The 14568-nt window shown below is 35.2% G+C and overlaps 2 protein-coding genes across 8 annotated transcripts in view; one reads left to right on the forward strand and one right to left on the reverse strand.

Annotated features, from left to right (window-relative positions):
* Positions 1-11881, forward strand: part of LOC124216871 (arrestin homolog) — a 96002-nt gene extending 84121 nt beyond the window's left edge. For all 3 annotated transcript variants that reach the window (XM_046621932.2, XM_046621931.2, XM_046621934.2), the window contains exons 9-10: positions 5107-5388; positions 6561-11881. In XM_046621932.2, the coding sequence (XP_046477888.1) occupies positions 5107-5388; positions 6561-6884 (606 nt within the window). In that variant the 3' untranslated portion in view covers positions 6885-11881. The remainder of the gene's footprint in view (positions 1-5106; positions 5389-6560) is intronic.
* Positions 1-13666, reverse strand: part of LOC124216877 (14 kDa phosphohistidine phosphatase) — a 127036-nt gene extending 113370 nt beyond the window's left edge. The window contains exons 1-3 of one of the 5 annotated variants that reach the window (XM_046621942.2): positions 13409-13666; positions 13218-13318; positions 12528-12704 (exon numbers count right to left, since the gene is read on the reverse strand). In XM_046621942.2, the coding sequence (XP_046477898.1) occupies positions 12528-12666 (139 nt within the window). In that variant the 5' untranslated portion in view covers positions 12667-12704; positions 13218-13318; positions 13409-13666. The other 4 variants (XM_046621947.2, XM_046621941.2, XM_046621946.2 and 1 more) reach the window with 4 other exon arrangements.
* Positions 13667-14568: the final 902 nt, after the last annotated feature.

Genomic DNA, 14568 nt, shown 5'->3' on the forward strand with positions numbered 1-14568 from the left:
CCAGATTGGTAATACACTGGTTGCTGTTTTGGATCCACCATTTTGAATTTGAAAATTTCGAGTCCAGATTCGCAATCAGCGAGCCAAAAAACCCCCGGATATCAAATTTCATCGTAATCCGTAAAGTAGATTTACCGATCCCTTGAAAAGGTTTGAAAATGTGGAAATCAACCTTCAGGCATCCGGGTTAGAATTGAGATAAAAGTCGGAAAAAATCAGGTAATTATTTTTGAATAATTTGTAACCCATTTGGAGACTGAGACAGTCGAAATTCAAAATTAACCTTTTTAAGGACCAGCCTAGTGTGTCCAGACATATTATTTGAAATAACGCATCAAAAATTCGTGTTTTCCTCGAAAAGTCCTTTTGATAAATTATGGTGACTCGAATCGCGAATCAATGCTCGTAGAGCGTTTGTATTGCGGGCATGATACTCGTTAAAGTTGCGCAGAGTTTCGGTGGAATCTAGATCCTCGTAAATTGCCCATGAAATTCGAAATATCAGATTATGCAAGCCCTGATCAGACGTGAAATTAACCGTCCGTAAAGGCATGGCTGAAGGCCTGATCACCTAAATATAGAAACTTTGTCAATCGCTTCTCCATTATACGTACAGAGATAATTAAACAGGATAATTATAAAAGGCTGTGGGTGCCATGTTTTTTTTTTTTTTTTTGTAAGTCTATTTTTTTCGAAACAAATTTCTTCATCAGAAAGTACATCTATGCACGAAGGCTAAAGTTTCTGGTAGATAATATTTTTTACAGGAAAAAAAAAACAGCTTGATATCGAAGATTTGAATAAATATATTCTAATCGTTGACGAATCCTATATTATTATTGAATGACGAATAATTATCTGACGAATATGTTTCTTTTCAATTCGTGTATCATCTTTTTTTTTTTAAATTCTATTTAAAACGAGCGATCTTAAAGTAAAATGTACTTTTTCTATTTTTCTATCCAGACAAGTGTATATAACAATTGAATTATGATCGTACCGACACTTTTCAAGCAATTTATTTATGCATACGTAAGTAGGGTAAATAAATTGAATACCTTCCGGTCGATAAAAATCGATTGCATATAGAATTTAAAAATAAAAAAAGACAAGTCATAAGGCAGAAAAATGATGTATCTATATATCGTGTGCGTCCATGATAAATACGGAACGTCGGATGGATTTTAAATACCGCAACGACTATCAGCATGAATGTATGTATATACGAATTTTTTTAATTTATATGCAGAGAGAGCTTATAAGATTTCGCGAATCATCGCCAATTCTCATTGGCTTATTCATATTCATATTTCTGGCATGACGAGGGAAAAATCAAATCATACAAAATTATACATGCATGTAAGTTTATTTACTTATTTCAGCACATGTCTGCAATAATTATTAAACGTCTGTTCATCCTTCATTCTATTTTATGGCTGCAGGCCAGGCATAAGAGAATTTTACAGGGTAAAAGAAAGTCCAGAAGATAAATAAAACAGGGTCAAATCATATATAATATTTTTGATATGATCGATGAGTTGTTTTCATGAAACTACGTGTACGTTATTGAATACGCAATACGGTTAATTTCCGATAAATTTTTTCCCACGAAACAAGAATTCCTTTCATTTTATATATCGAATGAAATGCGTACAGGTACATAAATATAATACATGGATATGCATCGAGCTATTATCAAACATACCGGGAGAATCTCTTGAAACTTGAAAATCAACCGCGCATGCGCCAAATAATTAAATCTCATTGGTCGGCCAAATCTTTCCGCGGCGGTATTCTTGTCTGCGTTGCAGGCGGGCCAACCTAAGCAAAATGTGTTCGTTTGAATTTTCAAAGAGCGTGAGCATTAAATTCCGACCGTTCTTTGAAGAATCGACTTTCCGATGCAACAACAAATGCTTCCCAAACCTTTCCGAGTCGCTGCCTCGATTATTTGAGATTCTAACCTCGAAAATTTCTATCAACCGCATCGTCGCCGGAAACAGTTTGAAGCTGAAACTCGGGATGGCCAGCCTGCGCGAACAGCCGATAAAACTCGCGCATGCGCGGTTGATTTTCAAGTTTCAAGAGATTCTCCGGGTATATATTTATACCCTTCGTATTATTGATTTGAAAATTACTGGTTTCTGTGGAACAGATGTGTGAAAAAAAAAAGAAAGAAAATATTAAAAAATATCTCGCCCCCGCAACCTGCGATGATAAATCTATACCGGAAATTGCATAGTAGGTACATGTATATAATAACGACGATATCACATTGCCTGGCGTAAGGTGATCTCTGTTATTACGGGTACGTAGGAAAAATGAAAACGAGCAAACGACACACTGAGCTATTTTAGTGCAGTATAAAATATATATATACATATAATGAGAGAATCTGCACGTAATGTACGAAGTTAATTAATTACGTGGTTGGATGACAGAGCTGAAGGTAAATTAATGGCAGTGGAATTCAAAACCTTAACTAATTCGTCCAAATGTGAGCAAAATTTATAACAACGATAATGTACAGAGGGTGCAAAAAAGTATTTCTACTCACAATCAGTAATAAGAATAATAATTATTGATAGGATTGAATGTGTTGAATTATTATTAATATTATTGTAATTGGCGATTGTAATTATTATAATAATATTAAACAAAGTATTGGTCAATATTCTAATTTCAAAAAGGAAATTTTGGTAGAAATATTTGATAAAATTTAAACCGAAACAACGAATTTGAATTTTTACAATACATGTATTGCAGTTTTTCAAAATTTTCAATAATTAGAACACGACTTGCATAGAATCTTAGCTTTCAGGGGTACACGAAAAAAGGAAAAAATAGTTTCTTGCTTATTAAATTTAATCGTAACGCGTCATTGTAAGTAAAATAATAAATTAAATTAGTGAAATGCATCCACAGAAAAATTAACGACTGATGGTTAAAGTGAGGAATAAAAAAAGAAAAAATATCTGTGAATTTGTCTGACACTGACGATTTTTCTTCAAGGCAATTTCAAATTACCAATATTCAGTATATAATACAGAAGTTCGCAAAATAATATCGATTACGTTGCAGAATGACGTCACGTATATTCAAATGAAATTTAATGAAAATAAAATTAATTTCAGGTACACAACGTCGCTTCTTTCGTTCTGCTTTTCTTTTATGATACCGTTTTTTATTCTTTATTTTTGTATTTTTAGTTTTTGTTGACTTTTCATCGGGTCACCTCCGCTTCCTTTAATTACACTTAGCCTTTGTGTGTACACATATTCTGCAGCCTCGCTCCCAATCCACTTTCCGTTCAACGTATATGCATTAGGGTGGTTCGACCAAAAGAAAAAAAAAAAAACAAAATGAAAAAAAAAAATTTTCCACCGCTACTTCCTCATAAAGCTGTTTTTTTCATGATGAAAAACAAATTCCCTGCAAATTTGACCTCGATCGGATAAGACTCAGAGGTCGCGCATTCGAGTTTTCGTTTTTACGTTGTAATAACAGATACAAAAAATGCTCACCTTGACTCACCGTCGATTTCGCGTAAAAATATAAACGAAAGTGAAATATGTCGAGAGACCCTTTCCGTAGGCAACAATATTTCATTCAAATTTGGATATTTTACAGAATTATTGTGACTTGAGACTGAAAAAATTTTTAAATAAAAAACAATCGTATTAAATTCAGGAGAAAATAAAAGTTTTTATTATTTTTCATTTCCATTTTTATTTTTGGTTTTAGGTATTTCAATGTAAAAACGAAAACTCGAAATCGGATCCTATAAATCTTATCCGATGGAGCTCAAATTTGCAAGGGAATTGTTTTTCATCGTAAACAACAGATTTATGAGGTAGCAGCATTAAAAAACAATTTTTTTTCTTCTTTTTCGGATAAACCACCTTAATATATATATAGTCAGCAGGTTTGGTCCGACAGCGTTACAACATTACTTAACGTTAATTTCGGTTCTTCTCAACGCCCGCGGCTAAAATTACCTTCCACGCCGCGTGTCCGCAAATTTATTATTTTCCTTAATAGTTGCTCCGTTAAGTGATGCCGAATTTTTCCAACCTCGTTATAATAAACTAGACTTTGTCTCATGACAATCAAAATAATAAAATAAAGTATTTGCAAAACTTCTAACAACACGTACGTATGAATAAGTTCAAATCGTAACACAGTGACGATAATTTTTATTCATTTCAGTTTGTTTGATTGGAGCAAAAAATATAATACTAAAGTAGTCTAACGAGTATCTGAAATCGCACGAAAAAATTCCGTGAGTGGAAAATTTTGGTGATGTAGGAAAAAAAAAAAAGAAAGTAAGGCACATACATATACATTATATGCTTAAGAGGGTATAAAAGATAACGTCTTTAAAATGGAGAAATACGACAAGGCCACAGTAGTCTCGCAGCTTTTTTTTTTTTTTTTTAGCATGCCTACATGCGTTTGCATTTTATACAAAAATTTACCGATACATCTATAAGGTTACTTATATAGAGGTAAGCAAGTACGACCTCTGGTGTAATAGATATAAAGGATCATATCCTGTGCGCAGCCGTTAAAATAGGGGAATAAATTTTACTTATGTACACATTCCCAGAGGCGTGCTTCAAGCGTTGTTCAAATATCGTTTGAAATTATTTTTCATCCCTCGTAAAATATTATTCTTAAAGCGCGGTGCTTTTGTACATATATATATATATATATATATATATGGAAAAAATGGGAAATAAGAAGGCGAGAAGCTCACAAAGCGACACCTGAGTGAACCAAATCGTAATAATCGTCATTATACGTTGAAAATTCAATGACAAAATTGTATTACTTTTTCGAAATCAGATTCTTCAGAAATTTTTTAAATCACACTTTACGTACGCTGGGACGAAAAATTTTTAAAAAATGGCGAATTCATTTTTCGTCACGCTCTTTCATAAACAAATAAATTGTAACGCCGATCTGAGATATCGACGTAGAATCTCGATCTAATATATGGTGAATTCACAGTACGTTTCGTTTCCGAATAAAACTTGTAAAAATTATTTCAACAGTGACGTATAATAAGTCACTTATTCGTCACTTTTATTTTTTGTCTCGCAGGTATTCGTGGTCCAGCACGTCGACGTCTGCATGTTCAGCAATGGAAAATTCAAAAACGTCGTCGCGTTAGTCTCGTCGCAGGACGGATGCCCCGTCGGTCCTGGATCGTCTTTGACCACGAGTTACTCCCTGAAACCGATAAAGGGATCGACGAAAAATTGGATCGCGTTAGAAGACAGCTACACGAAAGCTGGTGCAACTCTTGCGTCGACCGTTGTTAGCAGTGGAAACAGTCCGGAGGACAGAAACGTTTTTGCAATTTACGTGTCTTATTACGTGAAGGTTAGTTGGTGAAAATTTGAAAATTTTAAGATGAAAGATACTCTTTTATTTAACGTTTATACATTTAGATGTGGAAGATTTTTAAGCGATTTACGCGGACTATTTTTAACGATTGAAAGAGATTTCGTTCAAGTTTACATCGAATTACTGACGAATTTCGAGTATGATCGTTTAAAACAATTTTCAAAGACTTTCCAATCGAAACTTTTGTGAAATTGCGAAACGTTTGATGAAAATTACGATTGAACTTGACGCGATTTTATCGATTCTCGTGCACACGGTACTGAGAATATATTTCAAGAATTTTTTTACGATTGATTACAGAACATTTTACACTGATTTTAGGAAACTCGAAAGATTAAAAAAAATAAAATAAAAAGCGATTTAAGAAAAACTGAAAACACATTGAACGAAAATTTGTAATAATTTCAGGAGATGTAAAAGACTGCAAAATGAAAAATGAAGCTTAATCGCGTATTGCAAAATTAATGATTAACAATGTAAAATTGATTTGCAAATTAAAAAAGTAATTGGTCTCGAAAGTAATGTTTAATTACACATTACAAAAACAAGGAGTGACAAAGTAAATTTGAAATGTAAATTCCAAAAACAATGAGTTTGTCACTTCGAGTTTGAAAATTACGAAAACAATGAGTGACAAAATAAAATTGATTTCAAAATTACAAAAGTAATCGGTTGCGAAATAATGTTTGATTACACTGTACAAAAACAATCGGTGAAAAAAATTCAATTGAATTGCAAATTACAAACTTAACTGGTTGCGAAATAATGTTTGATCACACTTTACAAAAACAATGGGTGAAAAAATAAATTTGAATTGCAAATTACAAAAACAACGAGTTTGTCACGTCAAAGTTTAAAAATTACAAAAACAATGAGTGACAAAATAAAATTGAATTGCAAATTACAAAAGTAATTGGTTACATTTTACGAAAACGTTGAGTGACAAAAAATAAAATTGATATGGAAATGACAAAAGTAATTGGTTGCGAAATAATGTTTGATTGAACTTTACAAAAACAATGAGTGACAAAATGAAATTTAATTACACGTTACAAAAGTAACGGGTAGGGTTGAATGTAAAGTTCGATCGCACGTCGCAGCAACAATACCGAGTGATAAAACTAAAGCGAGACTTCGATAATCGACAGGTAAAGCTCCTGGTGTCAGGAATGGGTGGAGAAGTGTCGTTGAAGCTGCCGTTCAGCCTGATGCACAACGACGCGGATCCCGACTTCCTGACGGGCCTTCCGTCGCCGTTGAGAGAGCCGTCGAAGCCGTTGGATTCGTCGACGACGCGGGACGCGAACTTCCTCGAATCGGAAACGAAGCAGCAGCTACCGAAGTCGGAAAGCTCGCGAGAGGAGTGCGATAAGGGTCAGGAGACAAGGTCGACGAACGTCAGCCCGAAGAGGAAGGAGAACATGGAGGACGTTGACCTTATAGAAAGGTGCGACGAGGACGGGGGGACCTGAGACGAGGTTGGGGTGCGCGACAAAGAAGGGGTGCCCCGTCAAACGAGCAAAACTAGCTACTCAAAGAGCGTTAAAAACTCCAACAACAAGAGCTGCAAGGAGGGTTTCAGCATCCACAGAGCGTGGTGCTGCTTCAGACGAGCTTCCTAGTTACCGGGAGAAAATTGTCGAGTTATTGGAAAGAGGACTTCACTGATAAATCAACTTCAACGTCTGAGTCAAAGGTTCGGAGGAGAGGAAAAGAAGATTCGACAAATCTCCAGCCAACTTATTGGCGTCGATGATGGTGAACGCGAATGAAAAAGCATCCCTGCTGTGTGTAAAAAACAAATCTGATCGAATTTCAAACATGCAAGTTGAGACATGAACAATTGGAGAAAGGGTTTTATAATCAGAACCTTCAAAATGGTTCAACGACCGTGTTTTTGGAACGATTTTAATGGTTTTGGGCTTATTTCGATCACCATAGAGATTTGCAGAGACGAAATCTTACCGATAGTTATATCATTCCTAGTTACCGGGAGAAAATTGTCAAGGAATTGGAAACAGAACTTGTCTGTTCGTGTAACTGATTCAGGATAAATGAGCTTCAATGTCTGAGTCAAAGTTTTGCAGGAGAAATACAATGTTCGACAAATCTCCAGCTAGTTTATTGGCGTCGATGATGGTGGACAAGAACACGTCAAAAACAAATCTGATCGAATTTCAAACATGCAAGTTGAGACATGAACAATTGGAGAAAGGGTTTTATAATCCGAACCTTCAAAATGGTTCAACGACCGTGTTTTTGGAACGATTTTAATCGTTTTGGGCTTATTTCGATCACCATAGAGATTTGCAGAGACGAAATCTTACCGATAGTTATATCATTCCTAGTTACCGGGAGAAAATTGTCAAGGAATTGGAAACAGAACTTGTCTGTTCGTGTAACTGATTCAGGATAAATGAGCTTCAATGTCTGAGTCGAAGTTTTGGAGGAGAAATGGAAGGTTCGACAAATCTCCAGCTAGTTTATTGGCGTCGATGATGGTGAACACGAACACGTCAAAAACAAATTTGATCGAATTTCAAACATGCAAGTTGGGACATGAACAATTGGGAAAAGGGTTTTATAATCCGAACCTTCAAAATGGTTCAACGACCGTGTTTTTGGAAAAATTTTAATGGTTTTTGGTTTACTTTGATCAACATAGAGATCTCCAGAAACGAATTTTTGCCGATAGTTATATCACGAATTTGCACTTTATAACTATTGGTACCATAACGTAAGGTTTCTTGAATGTTTCCAGACGATTCGTGGTGAACCAATCAGCGACCAGAATGAGCCGAAAAACATTAAAACCTGATGAAAAACGCCAGAGTTTAATTATTGTTAACGTCCCGATTATAAAACCATTTTCAATTTGTTGGTATCTTAGTTAATTCCGTTATTGAAAATTTTCTCATGTTCATTTCTCTTACACGGTCGGCTGAAATAACACGGCTCGACATTTTTTGAGCTGTTTTTCTCTCTTTTCCCAACTTTTAATTCAGACGGTGAAGTCAATTCGTCCTTAACTAATCCCACAATATTTGTCTACGTATTACAAATCGAAGAGAACAAAAAAAAAAAAAAAACATCTATCACACTCAGAATCAGCGTTTCGAATTTTGAAAAGAGTTGCGAACTTGGCAAGCTTTGAGCTTCGGTTACCTACGTTCATCAAAAAAAATTGACGAACCGAGGTGAAAATATAAATAATCACTTAGCGTCAACGAACGAGGAATGATTGAACCCGGGAACTCGATATAAAAAATTGAGATCATGGAAATTTTTCCAACTTACTCGAATTATTCTAACATGTAAGTGATCATAAATATTTTACAACGTTCATTTAATCAATTACAATGTATATCGTACGATTTTCGCAAAATGTTATGTACTATATGTATAACCGACGAGTAAAACCGATATAGATTTTGATATGGACATACGAATTATAGAGAAAAAAAAAAAACGAAAAAGGAACAAGTGCGAATATATAAGTAGCTGTTGGTGTAGAAAGAAAAGAAGATAAAATAACATTTTGATAAAGCCAGAGAGAATCTAAAATGTACATATGTGAGAGCGTGCGTGAATTTATAATATACATACATGCGTATGTGTGCACTAGGGTGTGCAGAAAAAAAAATTTTTTCGTTATCAGAATTTCGTTAGAGCGTCTCAAATAGAATATTTCAGCCAAATATGAGCTCTTAATACTAATATTTAGAGATGACTATTTTATTTTTTCCATTTTTCATTTAAATAATACGTAAAATAAATCTGAAAATTTTTGAATTTCTTTTTCTCGTAAACGGCTTGACTTACGAACTGTCTAAACACAGATTATTCATAGTGCGTATTATTTCTTACAATGTTCTGTGTTTAGATAGTTTATAAGTCAAGCCGTTGATGAGAAAAACAAAATTCAAAAACTATCCGATTTTCTTTACGTATTGTTCAAATGAAAAACGGACAAAATAAACTGGGCACCTCTAAATATCAATATTAAAAGCTCATAATAAGATGAGATATTCTATTTGAGATGCTCTACCGCAATTTTGATGCGGGTTGGAGAGGAACAAAATTTTTTATTTTTTTTTTTGGCACACCCTAGTGCGTGCGCAAATAACATTAACAACAAAGTTACTTGATTTACGTTCTGAGCATATCGAAATATTTCGCGGAAAATCATCGTGAGTACGGATAAATTTATTGAAAACTTCTAAGATCGATTATATTATCTCGGGTTTACAGTGAAAGTATTTATATAAAGTATGTTTCAAACAATTTCCAATTCTACTAAACTCGCAAGCATTCCGAATCACTTCACGATAAATGATTAAAAATTATTGGATACTCGAAAATTAGATATACTTGAGATATGTTAAGGCGAAAATGAAACTTTCATCTCCGTTTTAAAATTCATTGTTAGAGGCATACAATTCGGCAGTATAAATACCTGCACACCTGATTCAATTTTCTAACGCGAAGTCAATATTTGAATAGCTTTAAATCCAATCAGCGCCCAATTTTCTTCTACTATAGGTATTAGAGTGTTGTGAGTATACGCAGAGAGGTACGATTATTTTCATTCAAATGCCCGAAGAAAGGAAGCGAAAGGGAGGAAAATAACCTGAGCGTTTCTTTTCGCGATTATTGAAATATTGAAGATTTAACCAACGATTATTCGTCATATTTCAAGTTTCTCGTTTCAATTTTCAATAGTTGCCTTTCTACTTTCCAATTTTCTTTCCTTTTTAATCAATTCACATATTTGATTCACTATCTATGCTTCCCATCTTGCTTTCTTGTCGATTTATCTATCCGGTATATAATTCTATACCGGTACAATCTCTTGAAACTTGAAAATTAACCGCGCATGCGCCAAATAATTCAATCTCATTGGTCGGCCAAATCTTCCCGCAGCGATTGTCTGCAATGCAGGCGAGCCAACTTACGCAAAATGTGTACGTTTGAATGTTCAAAAAGCGTAAGCGTTAAGTTCCGACCGTTGTTTGAAGAATCGACTTTTCGACCCGACAACAAATGCTTCCCAAACCTTTCCGAGTCGCTGCCTCGATTATTTGAGATTCTAACCTCGAAAAATCGTACCAACTACATCGCCACCAGAAACAGCTTGACAGCTGAAACTCGGGATGGCCAGCCTGCACGAACAGTCGATAAAACTCGCGCATGCGCAATTGATTTTCAAGTATCAAGAGATTTTCCCGATATGTACACACACACAAACAAAAAATGTTTTTAAAACGCGGGTACATTTCTACTGGAATTATCTTTCATTCATGCATATCGCGAAGAAACATTATACTACTGCCACTAAAATTTGTACCAATGGTACATAATGATATATACACGTAGTCGATTTGTTTGGTAATACGAATGATACAAAAAAAAAATTACGTGAATCCAGAAACTTATCAGAACTTATTTTAGCTTCTACGATATTTGAGCTAAAATGACTTTCCAGTCCAATTAATGAAACAAATATCCACAAAAAAAAAAAAAACTAATTCAACGATCAAAGCATTGATATATTTCATTTTAAAAGAATTAGTACTTTTACTGCTTTTTAGCGAACCAATGGATTTGAAGAAAGAATAAAAAGAAAAAAAAAAACAGAAACAAGAAAGAATTGAACCGATGTTCAAAAGGACAACTGTCTTTTAACCGATATTCAACTTTTAAAGATCCCGTATGTCATGCCATTACCATATGACGATTGTACCAACGTCATTATTATTATTATTATCAGTGATATACCGATGCTACTGTCATTACTATCATCATTATCGTTATAAACTTCAACTCTTGAACGTCAACCAGGAAATCGTGTCAAACTGGTTCTCGTTCAACCTAAAATTCGTTATCGAAATCAAAAATATTCGAATCCAAAGCGAAACACGAAAGAATTCTAGTTACCATCGTTAGTAATAATAATAATAATAATAAAAATGATGATAAAAATAATAGTAACAACAGTATGATGATAATGTTATTGTTAAAGAAGGTGAATACATTCCTATAATTGATGATACATGTAAATATTATATAATTGTTACTTTTTTACAGCGCCATTACTGATGTTCTCACTGGTATAATATTATGCATCATCTATAATATACCGTATAATTACGTATCAATCTATTGTGCAGATAACATTATGTGTCAGGATATCCGACTGCAGAAGGTCCAAGTCAGATGATAGATATATACATATATACATATTACACATACATATGTAATTGTAAATCATATTTTTTGAATAATCGGTATTGCCTAATAACATCAACCAACTGTTATACCTGTTTGTAGATTTATGAGCGGAAAAGAGGAAAATGGGAGACAAGCGAAAAGAACGAAACGAAAAAAAAAAAAAATGACAAGCAAACACGAACAAAGTTGTACATAATGGTAAATATAGTTTAAGATAAAGTTAATTTGAACGTATAAAGGATAATACAGATAGTATAAAATGAATTTAAAAAAATAATGCACGATATGTAATCCACGTTTGAAAAAGAAAATAGATGTATTCGTTTTTGATAATTTTTTTTTTTGGGCGACTTTTTATTCACTAATATTCTTCTTGTAACCACCGATCACAAGTTGCACAAAATCATGTAACCTTTCTGTATAATTCACGTTTGTGTCTATTAGTTGTAAGAACGTATATTTATTATATGTATAAAATGAATTTTTAAGCAAAATATACACTAAAAATCTCTCTCATCTTTCGATTGTTAATTTCTGTTTACCAGATTGCTTTATTACAGCAGCAGGCAGAAAAATTCTGACGCAGAATCAGCTGACGAGAAATTTTATTCTCGAGTCAGACGAGGATGCCCAAAATTACGAGCACTACCCGAACAGGTTTTACACCGTTTGAGATGAAACAATGTTCACGAATATCAAGTCATTACGACTAAGTCATTTATAATAAAAATTATCATGGATTTAATTCGATTCATATATATATGCTTCAATAAAGTAAAAGCCTTGAACTCCAAGGACAGAAAACTTGAAATCAAACAAATGTCAGCCTCGTGGAGCTCTGAATATTGCATAGAAATGATTAAAACAGCAGAATTACGACTCACCATGGAACTCTCTGAGGTATCCTCTGACGATGGTCTTGACCGTATCGTTCTCGGCGTCGAATACATGGATCAAAATGTACTTGAACTTCCCATTGTCATCGATGTCTACATCAGGTATAGTGTCGAGTAGTTCGGACATGTTTTCGTCCGGGATTTGCAGCCAATTTTATTGCAGCACTGAAATAGGCGAAAGAGTTAGAGTACTGCGATGAGGAGGAAAAGGGGGACACAAACAGAAGAACAAGCAGAGAAAAGAATGCCAACCCTGGGTTGTCAATCCCATGACAGTTAACGCGAGAAATACGTAAATACGATGCAAAATGCGTCCATTCAAGTGATCCGCATATAACCTCTAAAAACAAAGTACGAATGTTCGATTTTCTGGGCACGATAGACAAAGATAACGAAACTCTGAGACCGATGTGAGTTTGTTTTGACAAAGAAGGGTCAATGGAAATTCAGCGTCGAATATTCAAGCCCTAACACATGTCTAAAGCACGATTAGCCGGTGCGACGTGAAGTGAGGCGTACTTGAATTGACGTAAACAAAAACATTGAAGTAGCCGATTCGCAGCGAAGCAGGGAGACGGACGTTACATCGAATTACTTAGCATAGTTCGAGGCGCTGAATACGATCGATGATTTCAACTGTCACAGCAAAATTACCGTGTTTTGAACGTCAAAAGTTACCTGATTAAAATCGCCGGGTCCTCCAGTCACGCTCGCTTTCGCTGACCTTGACGTGTCGACCAGGCTGCGTTCTTAAATTAGTTGGCAGCGCTATAAACTCCCTAGGACAGAGGCAGAGCTAGTCACAAACTCGGCAGCGTAAAAGAGATAAAAGATTGTTGACATCACTGGCAGGTAATATCGAAACGAACCCCAAATCAGAGAGGAATCAGAGGCCTGGGGATTGATTCTGTAATTTCACATTTTACATTTCCCATCATCCAAGCATTCTGATCGATTGACTAAACTTTGTAGACGAATCAGAATACTTCGATGGTGGGAAATGTGAAAATTGGAATTACAGAATCGATCCCTTGATAGCCTTTTCAGCAGGCTGCACTGAACGCGTTTTCCCTAGGTTTCTGTCTTTGCTAATGATGGAAAAGCCAAGAAATCGCACTCAGAGCGGACCTCGGAGCTTATACTACTGGAAGTAGCTTCGCACGTACAGAGTCTAGCGAAAGAGTGAGAGCGAGAAAAGTATATATCCCTTGTAAATCTATCTCACTCGCTCGATACCTGATTGGCCAATGTGTTTCCTCCCAGCCAATCCAATCCACAGTAAAAGAAACGAGTATTCCAAGTATACCTATATCTTACATGCTCTAAGGAGCGGACCGAACGCAGTCAGTTACGAACGCGATGAGAGAGCAAATGCTCGCGGTTAGTTGAGTCTTGACATCAGCACCTTCACGCACACGAAAGGTACGTACTACATACATACGTTCCGAATTCAGCTCCCACTGCTATCAGCAATCCTGTATTTTTTTTTTTTGTGCTGCCGAATTCTTGACTAGCTCTGCCTCTGTTCTAGGGAGTTTTAAGCGCTTCCAGCTAATTTTGAAACGCACACTAAATAGCTTTTCCAAAGAGAACTGAGAGAAACTGAGACTGATGCGAATGCCGGCAATAACTAAACGTTTATTAAATAAATTTCAGGGGAGAACACGACAGAAATCACTCAAAGGGGCCCTAGCTAACAATGTTAATAAATTATTCAACTTAATATTAAATCGAGTGTAGTTTATTCGTTCTAATTTCTCACGGATCACGCATTTACGACCGATCACTTCCGAATCCGTCAACACACTGCTTCACTATCAGTTCGTCTGACCTCTCGTCGGTCCGTTCGATCTGTTGTTTACTTATTTCAACTCGTACGATCTAATCCGTAGAAGGTATTATTCGTTCGCATACTTTCATGAACCTACACGTACATTCTTACTCTAAGGTGCGCAATTCGGTTGGCAGGTTGATCACAATTATTTCAAAATTAATGAAACGGGAGAGATAATGACATTATCTTTGCAAG

The sequence above is a fragment of the Neodiprion pinetum genome, chromosome 4 (assembly GCF_021155775.2).
Source record: "Neodiprion pinetum isolate iyNeoPine1 chromosome 4, iyNeoPine1.2, whole genome shotgun sequence".
Taxonomy (NCBI): Eukaryota; Metazoa; Arthropoda; class Insecta; order Hymenoptera; family Diprionidae; genus Neodiprion; species Neodiprion pinetum.